Source organism: Mus pahari, chromosome 5, assembly GCF_900095145.1.
Source record: "Mus pahari chromosome 5, PAHARI_EIJ_v1.1, whole genome shotgun sequence".
Taxonomy (NCBI): Eukaryota; Metazoa; Chordata; class Mammalia; order Rodentia; family Muridae; genus Mus; species Mus pahari.
In genome coordinates this window covers 163,278,007-163,297,631 of record NC_034594.1, presented here as the reverse complement: position 1 = coordinate 163,297,631, position 19,625 = coordinate 163,278,007, and the positions used below count along the sequence as shown (strand labels likewise).

The 19,625-nt window shown below is 39.6% G+C and overlaps 1 protein-coding gene across 1 annotated transcript in view; it reads left to right on the top strand.

Annotated features, from left to right (window-relative positions):
• Ppp2r5a (protein phosphatase 2 regulatory subunit B'alpha) overlaps nucleotides 1–19,625 on the top strand; it is a 44,160-nt gene that overhangs the window by 6,278 nt on the left and 18,257 nt on the right. Inside the window, exon 2 of the mRNA XM_021197888.2 lies at nucleotides 17,557–17,753. Within this exon, the coding sequence (XP_021053547.1) occupies nucleotides 17,557–17,753 (197 nt within the window). The remainder of the gene's footprint in view (nucleotides 1–17,556; nucleotides 17,754–19,625) is intronic.

Below are 19,625 nucleotides of genomic sequence, written 5' to 3'. Positions count from 1 at the left end.
GGGATTTGAACTCAGGACCTTTGGAAGAGTAGTCAATGCTCTTACCCGCTGAGCCATCTTACCAGCCCATATTTATTTTTTTTTTATCAAGTGTTTTCTTCCAGAGATTTCTTTCATGTTGATGTTCAACTTAACCTTGACCATGGCTTTTTGTGAAAGGTAGCAGGGAGGCTCCAGAGCCGCTTTTAGTTCATTTTCCCAGTTTGTCTTTGGCCTTTCTGCTAGCCACTCTGGATAATACTACATTTGTTGATTTGTTGTGGGTGAATGTTCAGTTGATATTTAGTAGTTTGCTCTCCAGAATGAGATGGTAAATTTTATTTTGCAAAAGTAGATGTCTTTTTTTTTTTTTTTTCAAAACACATAGTACCAAGTAGAGTATAATAAATGTCATGTAGACACAGTTGCTATTTTGATAAAATCCCCCTTGGTTGTCTTAGTCACCCTTAGTCACCTACCTTCTTGCATTGATAGTGCTTTTCCCGGAATGTTCAATATTGACTATGAGACCCGTTCTATTTTGTTTGCCTTGTGTTTTAACCTATGCCTAAAACAGTTAAGCTAAGTAAATGAATTCTGATTTCTTAGTACTTTGATAATAGTAAAGAGTAAGTAAGGCGCTGGCTTGGTCTAAAGTATGTGTGTTACTGAAGTGAGCGCAGTAAATGCCAGATTAAAGCAAAGGAACCTGCCCTTGCATCTGGCATAGTGTGACCCAACACTGATTGTTCTAGGAAAGCAGTTGTGTACAGTTGTGTGAAAAACTGAGTTAGGGTTGACTCAGATATGGGCTTTAGCATTTAAAATCGGGTAAGCTGAAATGGTGTGTATCTATGATTTATATTTTTCTCTCTCTCTCTCTCTTTTTTTTTTTTTTTTTTTTTTTTTTTTTTTTTTTTNTNCCCCNNCCCNTTTTTTTTTTTTTTTTTTTTTTTTTGGTAAGATCTCACAGTGTATTCTGGACTGACCTCAGACTCACTACTGTGTAGCCCAAACTGGCCTTGAACTCATGATCCTCTTTCCTCCCCTGTGATGAGATTACAGGCCTGCATGACCTTGCCTGGCTAGTTTATATTAATCTCTAAATTTGAGGTGCAGTCTTAATTTATGAGGATGTCCTTGAAGGAAGTAAAAGAAACAGACCTAAAATCTGTAATTACTTTTAGTACATTATTGCGTGACAAAAAAACCTAATTGCTGAAAGTTTGACATGACAGGCTGGGTTTATGTAAAATAGACTCTGCTTGTTGGAGCAGGATAATTGAATAATAAGCAGTTTCAAGAGCTTTTTATGTATATCTTCTTTTAACTCTTTGCTGAAGGAATTTCTGTTAGCTTTTCGAATGAGTAATGAGAAATTTTAGAAATCTTATTTTGATTCACTTTCCTGTAAAGAAGCTTACTAGGTTTTATTTGGTCATGCCTGTCAGTTGTAGTTTGCTGACTGTGTTAGGTTTACATGATCTAAGAGAACCTATTTCTAACTTGGACGCTGAATGCAAGGGAGTTCTTGGGACCACACTTCCCCTGGAATAGCTAAGCTAACTCACCTCCCCAGTTGAGCCCTCCAGTTCTGAATAGTAGGCCTCCGAAGTCATTCTCTTGAGCCTCCTTTGGGAATTGATTTCACTCTTACTCTAAATAAATAACATTCTGGCCATTTCATCAGAGAGTCTCTGAAGAGAGGGAGGAGTTGGCTTCATTTTGTGATGTCAGGAAGTGTGAGAGAGACACAGCCTAATTTTGTTGTGAAGAAGAGGAAAAAGAAAACTTCCTTGAGAAAGAGATAACTGAAACCTAAAAGCTAGAACGTGTTAGGCAGAGATAGATGGGGTCTAAGATCTACCCGTCTGTCAGTACGTGCAGACGTGCAGCTGAGCATAGCATATTTGAAGATTATGTGGTTATGTGGTTAGAGAAGACACTGGAGCAGCAGTTAGGACCTTGGTTTTGCTTGATGTTGTTATGTTAAAGAATGGGTATCAGGCATCACACTGCCTTTATACCTGACTGTCATGAGGAATGCAGGGCATCTTCCTAAGTGGATACAGAGTGGTATCTCAGAGGACTTGGTGAAAGGAAGTCAAGAATGATACTGCTTTTATTTAAGCAACTAGGTACATGGTAGGAGTTGGTCAATAGGTAGCCCAGGGTAGCCTCAAACTCAACAATCTTGCCTTACTTAGTACAGGTGTGCACCACCTCACCCAGAAGAAATAGCTTATTGAGAGACAAATCTGATTTGGGGAAAGGGAAAAACAAAACAAACAAACAAAAAAACCACTTCTGTTGGTAGTATGCAGGTTGTCCTTAAACTCATGCTGATCTCCCTCAGCCTTGCAAGTGCTGAAATTATAGGTATGAGCCACCATGCTTTAAAAGTAATCATTCTTTTGTGGGAAGAGTTGAAGTATCTGTGGGAAACTGAAGTGAGGCTCACTGTTGGAAGGTTAATTAATTTGGGCCTAGAGCTGAATACATGTACATTTGGTAGTCATCTGGGAGTTTTCAGCTTGTCAGTGGCATATGTAGCAATAGAAGTTGAAGCAGCTGCTCAGAGAAATCTGTAGAATGGGAAGAGGCCAGAGCATACCAGCATCTAGAGATGAGAGACTGCGCATGGGCCCAAGGCATCCAGGTAAGCCAGTCTTAATAGCTGGGTAGGTAGAGCAGAGCAGTCTGTGCTCTTGGCAGTCTTCCTGCTGGTATCATTGATTTTTAGAGATATTTCAGAGGCTTGAAAGACTTGAGCAAGATACCTGTACCGTAAAGATTACGTGGAAATTGTAGAAATACAGCCATTAAGTAATGATGACTTTTAGATAGATAGTCTAGGGTGTGTGTATAGTCACTTAAATATGGGCTGGAGACATGGTTCAGTGGTTAAGATTGTTTACTGACCGCTCTTCTGGAGGACCTGGACTGCATATCCCAGCACCCACATGGCAGCTCACAACAGTTCTTAACTCTAGTTCCGGAGGATCTGTCACACTCTTCTAGCAGGAAAAACATCCATACATTTACAAGAAAAAACCCTAAGATATAGAATATAGCTACAGAGGTAGAATGGATTGTGACAGAACAAGGTATTAAAAAGAGGGGAGGACCTGTGTGTGTGTGTGTGTGTGTGTGTGTGCATGTGCACGCACGCACGCGAGTGAGAGCTAGTTGTGGCACACACTACAGCTCTGTCGAATGGTAGCTGCAGAAATGGGAGGAGGTTTGTCTGAAGTACCTATAGATAGGACTTGTTAATTGTTAGCAGTGCGAAGAGGTAGAAAGTGGAGGACGAGTCATCTCTTGATGTGTTTATCTGGACACTGGGTGCACAGCCCTGCTGAGGAGGATGCCGGGAAAGGAACCAAGTAGGGAGGGGAGATTCCATTTCATTTGGTAAGCATTACATTTGAGATCCTTTTGAAAATACATTTCTAAATATCAAAAGGACCATTGGGTCTTTTTTGTCACACATATTTCTGTGTGTGTATGCACACTCATGCCTGTGTTGAAGGTCAGAGGACAAGTTGGAGGCTTTGGTTCTCTCTACCATGTACGTTCTCTGGATGCAATGCAGGTCATCAGGCATAGAGACAAGTGCCTTTACCACTGAGCCGTCTCATCTGTCTATCCATCTATCCACCTATCCATCTATCTATCTATCATCCATCTATCTATCTATCTATCTATCTGAATCAAACAGTGTCCTTTGGGCATTTCTGTGACTAGTAAACATAATTACATTTGTTATTTTACCTTCGGTAGCCTGCTAAGACTCCTAGATCTGCTGATGAAGGACTTGTCAGTTGGATTTGCTGGCCACTGATGATCTGTGTATGTGTAGTGCAGGGCATCTTTGGTTTGTGTGTAGTGGGAGGTGATGTTCCAGGAGAAGTGCATGAGTGAGTTGTCTGTTTTGTGCCTTTAGATGAAATGCTGTTTTATAACTTAGTTGTTTTTCCATTGCTTGTGAAGAGACACAATGAGCAAGGCAGTTTACAGAAGAAAGAGTTTATTGGGAATTTGTAGTTTCAGAGAATTAAAAGTTCACAACTATAATGTCTGTGAGCTTGGCAGCAGACAGGCACAGTGCTGGAGCAGTAGCTTAGAACTTGCATCTGATATGCAAGTAGGAGACAGACAGACAGACAGAGAAGAGACAGAGCTATCTGGGAGTAGCATGGGCTTTTGAAACTCAAAGGTCAGCCAACCCCAGTAACATAATCCTTCAACAGGGTCATACTTCCCAGTCCCTCTTAGGTGGTTCCACCAGCAAGGGACCAGATATTCCAACATGTGAGTCTAAGGGGGCCGTTCTCATTCAGACCACCACAGTAACTGAGTAATGCATAGGTAGACCAACATTCTTACCATTTCGTAGATAAAGAAACCAAACCCTAGGTTAGATTGTATTCTTCGATGCTCACATACAGTTTGATCTTTTCAGTTGTTTGCTAATTCTTTCTCTGTAGTGTTAAGCTGAAGATACATGTTAATTGCACTAAAGTAAAATTGTGTACCTTCTTTTCTGTCTGTTCAAGAGAAGGACTTGTGGTTGAGAGCTTTCCAAGAAAGCTGCTGGACAAGTGGGCCATTGGTGAACATTTACCACTGTTTTCACTGCCTTTAAATTACTTAACGTTTGTTTTAAAAATAACAGAGAACATTTGCCTTATGAATGAGTCCTGATACTAAGATAATTGTTAATGGTGCCGCACATTTGTGACACAGCTAGATTTATAATTGGAGTCACCAACCACTCATTCACTGTAAGTGGTAGCTTGAATGTGTTGTCCCAGATTGTCAAGAACTGAGGCTTTACCTGCCTTTTGGAGAGGTGCTGTGTGTAGGATATAAGAACTTTCCCATACTGTGGCTACATTAGCATAGCACTGTCTTTTCTACTGGTTCCCCCCAATTTGAAAGCAGGAGATAAAGTGGTCTGACATAACTGGGACTTGCACATGAACTTAATTAGGAAAATTCATCACTTAACTGATTTTAGTCTCCTAGAGTTTCTGGAGGAGATGAAACTGGACAATTACGTAGCATCTCTGTAAGTAATATTCCAGATACATGTGTGCCTGTAGCTTGTGAGCAAACCTTAACTTGAATGTAAGTACAACTGCAGTAGCAGATGTAATGAGGACATGCTTCTAGGTTAGTCTGAAGTCCTGTTTCCTAACTGGGAAGGTCTGGTCAACCAGTAGGAGAGGGGAAAATGTCTGAGCTTTCCTTAGCTGCTCCAGCTGTAGGGCAGCCAGGACTGGAGTTGGTGCTCGGTGTGGCTGATGTCTGGGGTTTCTGTGGTCACCTGGATAACCCTGCGCACACTTGGAAACTGGTTTTTAGTTTTAGAGCAGTAATGACTGTTTTAGGTTATAATGCTTGGTGTGAGTCATAAATGAGTCTCAGTTTCATTGTTTTCTGAAGTAAAGTCTTTTAAAAAAGAACATACAGTGAGAGATCATTCTTAGCTACCTTGTTTCTTTATGTGGCTTTTTTTTTTTTTAAAGAGCTCATAGATTGTTAAAAACAAAACTCCCCTTTCAGAGCAAACCTCTCATACTTTTCAGTCAGTGAGAGCGTGTAAGACTAGGCTAGCCTCTTCACCTCATGCTTTAACTTTATAGAATATTATAAACAGCATGACTTTTCTGAAAGAAAAATAACGATTTTGAAATGACTCTGGATAAATTATTTAGTACTAGAAATAGTGAATTGGGTCATTTGAAACCTTGGTTATGAATTTCACACACTGAGGTTGTTGAGATGGTACAGCAGGCAAGTGATTGATGCCAAGACCAGTGATCTGCATTTGTAGCTGTCCTCTGATTCCCACCTCCACCCATGCCCTGAGAGCACATACTCAGTCTAAAATAAGTAAATGTTAAATAAATAAGTTTCACATACCAAAAGTAAGTTTTCTTTTAAAAAATTTTTATTTATCGGTATATGTGTTTCTGTGCATGAGTATGTACTCACACAGGCATGCTTTGGCACACATATGGAGGTCAAAGGGCAGCTTGTGAGAGTTGGCCCTTCTGTATGGGTTCTGGGGATTCAATGCTGGCTGTCAGGCTGGTAAGTACCCTGCATGCTGACCTATCTCTGGCTCAGAGGTAGCTTCTTCCTTTCTTTTCTTTTCCTTCCCTTCCTTTCCTTTCCTTTCCTTCTCCTTCCTTCCTTCCTTCCTTCCTTCCTTCCTTCCTTCCTTCCTTCCTTCCTTCCTAGTGTTGAAGATTGAATGAGAAGCAGGAACTATGGGTAGCATTTCCAAGAGTCTTGTTTTAGGAGTCTATACATAGATCTATTAGAAAATCCAGTTATTTGCTCCAGAAAATTGATTAAATATCCTAAGGTCACTATGCCACTCCCAAACCCTCTCACAGAGCCAGCCTGTGATGGTGAAGGAACTGGAGCAGGCGTAGAGCTGTGGTCCTCCCGTAGACTTGAGCATCTGTTGAAGAAGGTAATTTCTCAGTAAGTGGCAGGCATTTCTTTAGGGTTGTGTAGGCATTAACACAAGATGGATTTCCTCACAGACATTAAAGTGAGAGCCATAGTTTTCTTAGCCTTCCTTTTGATGTGTGAAGATATGCTTCACATTTCTGGTCCCTTAAAAGGTATCACAAACTTGGGCTGGAGAGATGGCTCAGTGGTTAAGAGCACTTCCAGAGGTCCTGAGTTCAGTTCCCAGCAACCACATGGTGACTCACAACCATCTGTAATGGGGATCTGATGCCCTCTTCTGGTGTGTGTCTGAAGACAGCTACAGTGTACCCACATACATGAAATAAACAAATCTTTAAAAAAAGTGTCACAAACTCTTGTTTAATGAACAGCAGGTTCTGTATTCAAATTAGATTAAGGAGATGACACAGGTTTTCCATTGTTTCTCCCGAGAGAGAGAGAGAGAGAGAGAGAGAGAGAGAGAGAGAGAGAGAGAGAGAGAGAGANGAGAGAGAGAGAGAGAGAGAGAGAGAGAGAGAGAGAGAGAGAGACAGAGAGACAGAGAGAGAGAGAGAGAGATGGTTTTCAGCAGTATGCTCACTCATTTCCATGGCCAGGAATTTAATTACCATTCAAATATAACTGTATCCATAACTATTAAAAGATAGCTTATAGCTAGTATGTGCTCATAATCTCAGTATTTTAATGGGGCAGGAGAACTGCGAGCTCCAGGCTACCCTGGGCTATATTAACCAGTCAAGAGGGGAAGAAAGGAGGAGGGAGAGGCATAGCAGATCTAGTAACCCATCTGTGTTTCCTATTCTCACTGCTTTATCAGACGCTCTATTGGAAATTCAAAAGCTAATCTGTAATTAGCTTCCCTCCTTTCTCTGCCTCTCCCTCTTCCTTTCTTTGCCTTTCCCTCTTCCTTTCTTCCCCTCTTGACTCGGTTATGTAGCCCAGGGAAGCCTGGAGCTCTCAGTTCTCCTGCCTAGGCCATCAAAATATTGAGATTATGGACACGTACTAGCTGTAAGTTATATTTTGGAGTAAGAACTAACCAGTATCCTTTAATCCTTCTAAATAATAGTTATGGATACAGTTATATTTGAATGGTAATTAAAGTTGTTGTTAAGTTTAGGCAATATCCCAGTGGTTTTCCTTAATACACATTTATATAGTAAGATATCAGATTGATAGTGTGCCTGTTGACATTTCCTCGGAGTGCTGTCTATACTTTCTTCTCAGTTTTCAGTTGTAACAAAATCACAGACTCTTAAGTCATAGTTAGTAATAGTGTTGAGTCATTTGTTAATAAATAAATAAATAATCCCATTGCTTCTTTACAATCTTTAGTTTTAGATAAAAGCTAGTTTAGGCTCTTAGTTATAACGTTCTCGGGTATTGCCAAAAAGCTACATGTCCTATATCCTGTGTCAGTCTCTTAAATTAGAATTCTGGACCACATCCTCGGCATGCCACTGAGTGGTGTGCTGGGTTGCTATGATACTGTGCTTGTTGAATCCTATATGAGATGTTACTTTAGATTTCAAAATAAATGAGCAGCAGTAACTGGGGATGTAGTTTATAAAATTATCTTATTACAAATTATGCCTGCCCTTTTAAATATTTGTTATTAAACACAGCACTAACAAATGAAAAAGCTGAAACATTTGATTGTGCTTGGGTTTCTCCCATTGGCTTTGGTGAAGATGGTGAAGAAGAGGAAAGCTTTAAGACAGGCTGTTCACATATCAGTGTTCCCTTTCCATCTGGCAGCAGCCATCATGTGAGCCAAGATATATGCACACAGATACATCCAAGAGCCATGGAAGAGGCAGTGTGGCTTGATGTACTTTCTTCTCTGTCCACTGCTGGCAACACCAGCAACTCTGTGCTACACAGGGCCTGATAAAGCTCAGACTGGGACACAAGGTTAAGCAAGCTACGTCATGTATAGGGTTTGCATGGTTTCTAAGGGTGTAACGTAGGCAAATCTGTCCATCGTGGTGTTGGCCAGCTAGCTTGCCTAAAGTCTGTTGCCAAGGAGAGAGCCCTGGATGCCACTGTGAGGCTTGGAGAGTCCTGAATTCTTTTTTCTTTTCCTTTTTTAAGATTTATTTTATGTATGTGAGTACACTGTAGCTGTCTTCAGACACATCAGAAGAGGGTATCAGATCCCAATTCAGATGGTTGTGAGCCGCCATGTGGTTGCTGGGAATTGAACTCAGGACCTCTGGAAGAGCAGTCAGTGCTCTTAACCACTGAGCCATCTCTCTAGAACTAAAAATAATTGTTTTTATCTTGTGCTTTTCAAGATTTTGTCCTTGTCTCACTCTAAGAACTTTGACTGCACTGAGTCTGTAGTTTATGGGTCTCCTGGATTTTATCCTTCCTTTGGTTTTTCAGTTTACAGTTGTTTGCTGCATGTGTGTATGGGCAGTGTGTAGATGCTTATGTGACACAGAGTGCATGTGGCAGTCAGAGGATAACTTCAGAAGCCGGTTCTTTCTTCCACTCTGTGGATTCTAGCTTGGTAACAAGCACATACTGGGTGAGTATCTGGCTGGCATGAATTGATCCTTCTTGGATCTCACCGAGCTCCTTGGTTACACTGGGTTAGAATAATATATTCACTGCTTCTTCAAATGTCTTTTTTCTGCTCCTTTTCTCTCTCCTTCTGGTAATTCCATTATGAATATTTTAGTGTAATGATAGTATTCTATAGGGCACTAAAGCTCTGTTCATTTTCTTCCATTTTAAAAAATAGAATCATTTGTTTATTTTATATGTGAATGTTTTTCCTGCATCTATCTTACATGTTATACCCTGTGTGTATCTGGAGCCCAAAAGACCATTGGATTCCCTGAAACTGGGGTAATCCATGGTGGTAAATCACCACGTGGGTACTGGACTTGAACCCAGGTCCTCTACAGGAACAGTGATGCCAGCCCTTCTTCTATCTCTTTAAGATTGGAATATATCTCTTGATATGTCTTTCTGTCCTGATGAGCCCCTTCAGTGAGTTTTTCTTTGTTAGAGTCTATGAACTCCATTACTTCTCTTTATTTGTACTTTTCTGTCTCCATTTAACGAGACAGTGTCATGACACCTTTCTTTAATCATGGTTCCCTTTGATACTTGGAAATCATATTTTGTTAGATCTAGTGTGAACTCTCAGAAGCAATTAAGTATGCTGTGCCCCCCCTTTTTTTCCCCTTCTTGTTAACCAATGGGCTGTACTTTTCCAGACAGAGGGGTAGGAATGGAAATAGGAAGGGTGTGGACATATTTTCATACCAAAAGACTCCTCTACGTACTAAAAGCTCTTCCCTTTTACAGATCTCTTCTGACAGTAAGTTGGCTTATAAGTGAATCTAGAATTTTCTATCATTCCCTTCCATCATAGCCCCTGCTGTTTCTGAGAGTATTTGTAAATTAAAGATTTCTTTGGGAAAGAAGAGCTAGCTTTATGCAAGGGTAACCTGTAGGCAGTAGCCTAAGGTCTTTTTAGCTTGCGTACAATGCCAGGGGTAGGGTGATGGGGGCCATATTCTTAGTGTTGCTGCCCAAAAGTACAGTCTCTGTGGTGTGAGTGGGGTGAGAAGGGAACTCCCACCTCTCTGCCCACTTGGTTAGAACTGAGCTGCTCCAGCAGGGAAGAAGCACCAGTGTCTGTTAGTGCCTGAGGAAGGCGGTCAGGAAGATTGAAGGAGAGGGGTCCTCTGGGTTTTTGATTTTTAGGATTCCTGCCTAGTAGCAGGAAGGGAAAAGTAGCAGTCTTCATTTAGATTATGCTTACTAAATTTTCATAAATTATTTGTGGCATGGGACTCAAACCCAAGGCTTTGCTCATATTAGTTGAGCGTTTTTCCACTGGGCTATTTAGTGTCCTGAGTTTTCATAGATATTCTTAGATAGGTGTTTTCCTCACTTGCTGTTTGCCCTTGAGTCTATTCATAGTCTTTAAATGATACTTTATTATTTATATTAAAACTTTATTTATTTATTTATTTATTTATTTAGAAAAGGGGTCTTTCTGTGTAGCCCTGCCTATCATGGATCTCCATGTAGACTATATGTAGCCTTGAACTTTTGGTGTTCTTTCTGCTCTGCCTCTTAAATGCTGGAATTCCAGGCATGTACTACCGTACTTGACTAAACAGTTATTTTAAACTGAACTTTGAGGAAGCAGGTAGATCTGAGAAATTCTTATCTTTGACTTGACTATAGTTTTAACTTGTTTATAATAATAATTTGCACATTTTATCTAGGATATCATAGCTTCCAGATACAAAGTTATACACTTACATTTGAAATCTTAGAGGATATGGGAAAATTCCTTGAAGTAAATAGCTTTCTAAAACTGACACAAGAAGAAACAAAAATTTCAGTAGGTATGTGTCTATTTGATTGAGTCTGAATTAAGAAAGAATATTACTAGAAAATAAAATTGCAGAGCAATGTCTCTTATGGACATAAATGAAAAATCTTTAGTAAAATATTGGCAGATTGAAGTCTAAAATATATGGGTAGAAATAATATATATTTACCATGTAAGATTCGTGCCAGGGACATAAGCCTATCTTTTTTTGTTTGTTTTGTTTTGTTTTTGTTTTTTGACTAACAATCATTTCTTGACCTTTTGCCCATGTTCTAATGTAAAACTGACTAACTTTGGTTCTTGACAAAGATATAAAGAATAGAGATTGAAGAAAAGACTGCCTTCTTAGCAACAGAGCCAGAAAAACTGATTCCACATATAAAAGAATGGGACCTGGTCCATATCTACTACCTTGCTCTGTAATCAACTTGGGATGGATCAGAAGCCTTCAGTTAGTAAGACTTGACTTTGATACTGCTGGAAGTAAAGCACTTCATGATAGATCATAGGCAAGGATCCAACAGCCCAGGAAATAATTCTGGGAATTGGCATAATTGGAATTACATGAAAGTAAGCTTCTGTATAGCAAAGGAGACAATTGCAGAGGCAGCTCACTAAATGGGGAGAAATAAGTCTTGTCCATCTACTCATCAGACTGGAGATTTGTCCAAATATGTAAAGAGAGCTGCAAGTATTAAGCATACAGAAATCATCCAGTCAGTAAATGGACTAATGGCCAAATAGATAGTTCTCAATAGAAAGAATAAAATGGCCAGTAGTACTAAGTGTTCACTATCCTTAGCCATTAGGAAAATGCAAATTAAAACTGTTTTGAGAGCCCATCTCACCCCTGCCAGGATGTCTGTCAAGAAAACAAATGGCTGCCAGTGTTAGCAAGGCTTTGGGAAAGGGGGTCCTTATTCACTGCTGGTGGGAAGGCACATTTCTGCAGTCATATGGAAATCAGTGTGGAAGTTTTTCAAACAACTGAAAATAGAGCTACCTATAACCCAGCTAGTCCACTCTTGGTATATACCCAAAGGACTCTTAACTCAGCGCATTACAGAGTTGATTTACATACCCATGTTTATTGCTGCTACACTACTCACAATAGCCAGAAAATGAAACAGCATAGATATCTACAAACAAAGAATGTAGTACATGGATACAGTGGAATTTTATTCACCTTGTTAGGGTTTTCTTTTTTCTTTCTTTTTTTTTTTTAAAGATTTATTTATTTATTTATTATATGTAAGTACACTGTAGCTGTCTTCAGACACTCCAGAAGAGGATGTCAGATCTTGTTACAGATGGTTATGAGCCACCATGTGGTTGCTGGGATTTGAACTCCGGACCTTCAGAAGAGCAGTCGGGTGCTCTTACCTACTGAGCCATCTCACCAGCCCTTGTTAGGGTTTTCTAGAGGAACAGAATTGATAGAATGAATCTATATTAAAAGAGAAATTATCAGAGTGGCTTACAGGCTGTGGTCCAGCTAGTCCAACAATAGTTGTTTCCTGAAGAAAAGGTCAAAAATAATCTGGTAGTTGAATCCACAAGGCTGACTTTTAGTTGGTGTCCTGAAGAAGTCAGTTGTTTGTGACTCTGTGTGTGTGTGTGTGTGTGTGTGTGTGTGTGTGTGTGTGTGTGTGTGTGTGTGTGATGTCTCAGCAACGGGATAGATGAACTTGCCAGCTAGAGTGAGGGCAAGCAGGCAAAAAGCAAAACCTTCCTCCTTCCATGTACTTCTTTGAGGTATACAATCAGAAGCTGTGGCTCAGGTTTAGGACAGTCTTTTGACCTCAGAAGAACCAGTCAAGAAAAGTCCCTCATAGGTGTGTCTAGTTACTTGGGAATTACTTGATTCAATTAATAATGACAATCAAGGTTAGCTTCATATAGCTATAAAGAGGAAGTGAAGCTGTGGCATGTACAGAAGAAAGATGGAGATTGGAAATCATTAAGAGAAATATCCAGTGCCAGATTTGGGGGCCTGGTCATGAAACTAGAAGAGATCATGAAAGGGGAGAGAAGCCATAAAGGTGGAGTAAAACGAGAGTATTGGATACATAGATACATGTGACAGGAAAGGGTAAAATGAGAGCAATGGCTGCATAGAGACATGTGACAGGAGAGTAGGAGAGGGCCCTGCCTGGGCCATTCTTCTTTGTCTAGAGCGGTGGCTCACAGCCTTCCTCCTGCTGGTTGTGGAGACTCCCAACCATAAAATTATTTTATTGCTACTTCATAACTGTAATTTTGCTACTGTTGTGAATCATTATCTGTTTTCCTATGGTCTTGTGACCCCTATGAAGGTCATTTGACCCCAAAGGGGTCGAGACCCACAAATTGAGAACCACTGTTTTAAAGGAACATCGGCTGCTCCATTAATAGCATTGTTCTCTGCATTCCAGTGGGTGGAATCTCAGCTTCATTACCAGTTTACTGTATCACCTTAGGCCTGCCTAATATGGGATCTTTTATTATTTTTATTTGGGGGGAACTAGTATTTTTATTTGGGTGGTGCTCCTCTTCTGTTCCCTAGCTCCTGATATTGTAGCATTTTACATATTGTGGAATGATATCTCTCAAACTTTTAAACTACAGACTATCGTATGAAGCACATCTTGCTTTACAACTGAGGACTCAAATACAGTGCAGTGAAATAATACTGTCACATGACCTCTGATTGCTTTGTTTGCTTAACTCCAGTTGTGACCCATCAGAATGATACTACTGTCTGGTTGGTTTCAACCCATACTTTGAAAACCAGTATTCTAGAGCAGTGTTTTTTTAAAGTGTGAGCCAGGTATAGCTCAAGCTGGGTAATTGGGGGAAAAACACCATGAAGAATTTAGGAAATACCTAACAGGGCTTTGGGAGAGTTTTTGAAGGTGTGTAATGAATCTCCAGAGGGGAAATGCCTCATTTCTCCAGAACTGTCTTAGTCTCGCCTGCTTGTCACAGGGATTTTTATTTTTAACAGTGGTAAAGTCTTTAGTGAAATCAAATTTCAATCATAATAGCATGGAAAAGTTACATGCATTTTAAAAACTCATGTTCCAGCCAAGTTAAAATTAATTATGTATTTTGCAAAGGCACAGCACATGTGTTTCTTTATAGCTCATTCCTTGATTGTGCAGTTACTCTTGTACTGTTCATAATATTGTGCAGTGCTTTCTTATTGCTGGTTTAGTGATGGTTTCCAGGGGAGTCCTTTAAAGTAGCCTTAACTTTGAGAATGTTACCGAAGATGAGCACAATTTGGTATTACAGGTTGTATAATATTCTTCTCTAGGCAATATAAAATCCTTAATACATTGAAGTTGTTGACTGTGCTGTACATCTAATAGTTATGAATTGCTCTTTGGTAAATATTTGGGGGAGATCAAAATACTTCTGCAGGTGTATGTAGGATTGGCTTCGTTGTATCATTTAAGTGGAGTTCACTGGTGTATTACTGAATTTTCCTCATCACTATGTCAAAAAGAAAGAATTTAAGGGAGAAAATGTTTGTTGTAGCTCATGGTTTCAGAGAGTTTTAGTCTGTCTGAGCCAGGAAGGCTGTACAGTGGGAACATGTGGCTCCAGATGCTCGATTGTATCAGGACAGGCGGGAAGTGCCGATATGGGTCGGAGCCAGAAGTGAAATAGCTTCCACAAGCCTTAGTCACCTATCTCTGCTATCTCGGCCCCTTGCTGCAACGCTTCCACAGGCCAAGAAACACCACCAACAATGGAGCACATTAGCCTGTAGAAACAGTTCAGATTCAAACCATACTCTCTGTTATTTTAAATACCCTTCTCTTATGTACTCAGGGTTCATTTATATGTTTTGAAGAAGTTAATATCCATCAATGTGTTAGTTTCCCCATTGCTCTGGCAGAAATATCTGATACAAATAAAGGAAGGAGGATTTTACTTTTAGCTGCATGCTCTTGGGCAGAACAGGAGTGTGTGGGGAAGCAGCTGCTTCACTACTTCTAGCTAAGGCACTGAGTGAGAGACTTGGCCTTGCAGATAAGAAAATTGGTATTGTGTGGTCGTGAGAGTGAGGGGAGAGAGAGCAGGACTTGCTTATGGATGGTGATCACATGTGCAGGTGGGTAAAGCGTGAATTTGTATTCATTCCAGCATCAGGAGAAAAATGCTCAAAAATATCTTAAGACTCTGTTAGAACTGAGTCAGCTTCTAAAGATGGCACCTATTATCCCCAAATCATCATTATAATGGAATCTAATTATAGAAACAGTCAAGATGCAGCACTAGGGCTGGGACAGGGCTGGGAGGTAGAGAGAGCACTGGTTTAGCATGTGTGAGTCTTTGTGCTCAGTCCCCAGTAACATATACAGAAGATTAAGATGGATACAGAGGTACCATCTACTTGAATAAAGATACAGCTATATTTGAAGCTATATTTGAAGGATATAGTTTTTTTTTTTTTTTAAGTAAATGAGTAACTGCAAGAACTATGAGGATTTTCTCTACAAGTTACCAAGGGTTCTTAGAGTGAGATCATCATCATCTTAAGTGTGTAATACATATGTGTTCTGAAAAGCTTAGTGTGTAATACATCATCTTAAGTGTGTGTGTGATACATGTGTGTTCTGAAAAGCTTAGCATTGCTAGGGAGTTTATAAAAAGCAAACATGTTTTATCTCCTATATTTTTAAACTAAAGAACTTGGTACCAGTGTTAGGAAATACCATTTACTAATTGAAATTAACTATTTAACAGAAGACTCCAAAAGGTTTAAGGAAAAGGCCCTTCAGATATCACTGAGTTTGCAGAGACGAACAGGCTCTGCTGCTGAACACCTGCTGGTGTTTGGGCCAAGCAGGGGTAGTAGGCCCGACTGCTGGCTGTGTATGTCAGAGCTGTCTCATTCTCTCCACAGTATATGAAGTCTCATTCCAGAGCTCAGGCAACTTTTATCTGCAAATTTAATGATCTTTTTTAAAAAAAAAAAAGTTAAAATATGTCCATTTCAGAGTAGTTCCATAAAAGATGATTGAATAAAAAAATTATAAAAATAATAAAAAATGCTATTTACTGTCCCTCAGCTTCACATCACAGGGACCGGTGCTGGCTCTGGGAGAGAGCAGGAGATTAGTTGTGGGTGTAGACCTGTCTTAGAAGCTTTTAGTAGCATAGCCACAGATGGCTGCTTACAGTACATTCAAAACTTATTTGTAGTTTTTATCATTCCCTCCAGAAGTCATGTAAATTATGCTGAAAAGGGGGGCTGGGGAGATGGCTCAAGGTGGGCCATGGAGTCATAAGTACCTGAGTTGAATTTCCATTACTCACACAAGAAGACAGGCACCTATAGTCCCAACACTGAGGAGATAGAGAGACAGGAGGTCCCTGGAGCTTGCTGGCCAGACAGCTGGGCAAATTAGCAAATCCAGGCTCACTCACATACATGCATCCACACCTACTCATGGGAACACAAAGACCACTACAAGTATGCTCATACACATGCACACACACCCATGCATGGGGACATATAAAATTCCCTACATGTACACTCACACACATGTGTGCAGACACCCATTTGCAGATAACCTGTGGTAAGATTTTAATCTTTTTGAAGATTCTTTTTGTATCTTTATATAAAATAGGAACTGTTTTTTGATGGGGAAACAGTTTTACATACATGAACCTAAGTATCATGTTTTAGATATCTGATCTTAGAAATGTAACCTCAGTAATGGTTCAGGAGACACATATAATTGAGGGACTAGAAGGTTCCTATTGATAGATTTGAAAGTCCAGAGTTTAAATGTAATTTTTTAATGCTAAGAACAAAAAACTGTGATACATTTGTTAGGATCAACTGTAAACCTTGTTTTTTGTAACAAGCTCAGGGCAAATATTTATTGTCATTTATGTGCCAGGCTCTACGGGATGCATTAGAGGGAAGCAATAGGCATAATGACAGAACACGTGGTTCCTGCTTTGGGAGACCTCGTAGATAAGGAGAATTAGAAATACAAGATATAATTAGCATATGGTACAAGAAATACCGCAACAGAGATACACACCTAAAATACTTTGGGGTAAAGGTGGATTTAGCAACCAATTTAGTTTCATCTATTAGGAAAATCCTTGATTAAGGACTTAGGGCAAAATGGAACCAGTGAGTAGAGTTTCCAAGATTATGTTGGGGGCATGGGCATTCTGGGCTCAGGAACAGCCTGTGCTCTTCAGGAACCCCAAGGGCTATGGTTTCATCAGGATGGAGAGGCATACTTGGTTGCATTGAAAGGTGACTTTTAGCATAGGCAGCTGTACTCTGATATAATACAGAGGCTTCATTTTCTAAATTATTGAGGATCTCATTGAGTATGGTAGTATTGATTCTTTTAGGAAAGTCTTAACTTTTTAAGTAGCTTACATAATAAATCAAAAATGAATAATTAGTTATGAATGAGTAGCCTGTTGTGGCTGAAAGTTTAGATAAGGGATGATAGGCATCTAAAATAATTGAGGTGATCACAAGAAAGGTATGTTAGAATCAGTAATATCCGATTGATTGGTTGTAGACAGAAGAACAGCCTAGTGTAAATCCCTGTGTGAGAGTATTACAGCTGCCTGGATTTACTACTCAATCGCTTAGAGGACTGTAAGCATGCAAATAGCATCTACAAAATTATGTTTAAAAAACACAAAGTAACATTCAAGTTGGTTTATTCAAGTTTTTCTCTTTCTATTTATAGATGCCACTTCAAATGAACAGCAAGAGCTTTTCTGCCAGAAGCTACAACAGTGCTGTGTACTGTTTGATTTCATGGACTCTGTTTCAGACTTGAAGAGCAAAGAAATTAAAAGAGCAACATTGAATGAACTGGTTGAGTATGTTTCAACTAATCGTGGTGTAATTGTTGAATCAGCGTATTCTGATATAGTAAAAATGGTAAGCCTCAAGATTTCTATTCCTCAGATTAATGTAAGTTCAAAGATCTGAGGTGTATGTACAGTAACTAACATGCCCAAAAGAATGTTCTTAAAAACTTCCCCCTGGGGCCAGGCATGGCGCACACCTTTAATCCCAGAGCTTCAGAGACTGAGGTAGTCAATCTCTGTGAATTGTAGGTCAGCCTTGCCTACGTAGTGAATTCCACAGCAGTCATGGTGACTTTGTGAGATTATGTCTCAAAAAAGCCCATTTGAAATATTATCTGTTTCATTGATATGGTCATTGATTATAGGAGTTTGAGAAATTGGTAGGTATACCTTTTTGGATACAGTAGACCTTAAACTTAGAACACAGTGTAGGCTCAAGCATACTGTTCTTGTATAGGACTACTGGGATTCAGTTCCCAACCTGCAGTGCTCTGCCTGTATATAGCTCAGCTCCAGGGGGATACCTCTGGCACCTACACTTAGGTGTACATCTACGCACAGACACATGCATGTAACTAAAACTAAAATCTTAAAAATAACCAACAATGTAAATTCAAGTTCATACAGATCATAGTGTGTGAGCAAGTAGTCACTGGGAATTGTTAGGGGGGCAGAGAAAATGAGGCACACACGTGTAGGCAGTGGGTAAGGGAGTTAAGCTAGTTCCAGCTTCAGAGAAATCCTATATAGGATGTCAGCTTTGTAGATTATAACATTTTAATTGTAATTCAACCTATAAGGAGTTAAATAGTACTTCTTATCAAGCCTTGTTAATCCAGAAGCCAGAATCTGAAGCAAACAATTTGAGCACTGATATGAATCTGTAAGTGGAAAATTCTACTCCTGACTTTATAAAGTCCAAATAGGTGAGCTAAAAAGACTGTAACTGCCTTTACATTATGTGGATGGCTTTCTTCTTATCCCTGTCAAAGGAGCTTAGGAATTTGTGTTGTGTTTGTAGATCAGAAATTAATGCTTTAGTAGGTTTGTTGTTGATATTTATTTACTTGTTTTAGCTTTAGAGAGAACATTAACCAAAGTAAAATTAGCTTTCTAAACTCACCCAGATAGTAAAAGAGAATGTAAATATTAAATGCTGATGAACTTTCTATTTTTATTTTATTAATAAAATTTCAAGACTAAAAGTTATTGCTTTCTGTTAAATGATTTCCAGTGGTTTTTATTGAGGAATTTTGATGGAAGATATTCTATTTTAACTGAAAATATTCAACTATTTTATTCAGTTTATTCTATAATTCACTATATATTTATTTATTCTGGCATTTAATCTCTTTACTCAAAAGATGTGGTTTTCCTTGTTTTTGTTTAATTTCTAAGTAAGATTGAGCCATCTGATCAACTTAGTCCTTTGACATACTTCTGGACGTTTATTACATGTTATTTTATTGGTGGCCACAAGGCTAGCTTTTCATTTTGCTAGTGACAGGAGACTTCTGTTACTCTTTGTGAAGCTGATGCCCATCACATGGTTACTGGTTTTACCTTTAAGCTTGGTTTTGAGAGCTGGGCATGGTGGCACACACCTTTAATCCCAGCTCTCAGGAGGCAGAGGTGATGAATCTCTTGAGTTTGAGGCCAACCTGTTCTACAGAGCTAGTTCCAGGTCAGCAAGGACTACACGGAGAAACCCTGTCTCAAAAAAGAAAAGTTTTTGAGTTGTAACTGATGAAGTTCTAGATAATTGCCTCCTTGGGGTTAAGAATAGTTGGAAACTTATTTGTACATCACTGGTATTACCTTCCTGCCCAAGTAGTTTACTTCAAATAGTCATTCCCCCCTCACAGTCATCCCCCCCCACAGTCATCCCCCCAATATAGAGTCATCCCCCCACCACAGTCATCCCCCCACCACAGTCATCCCC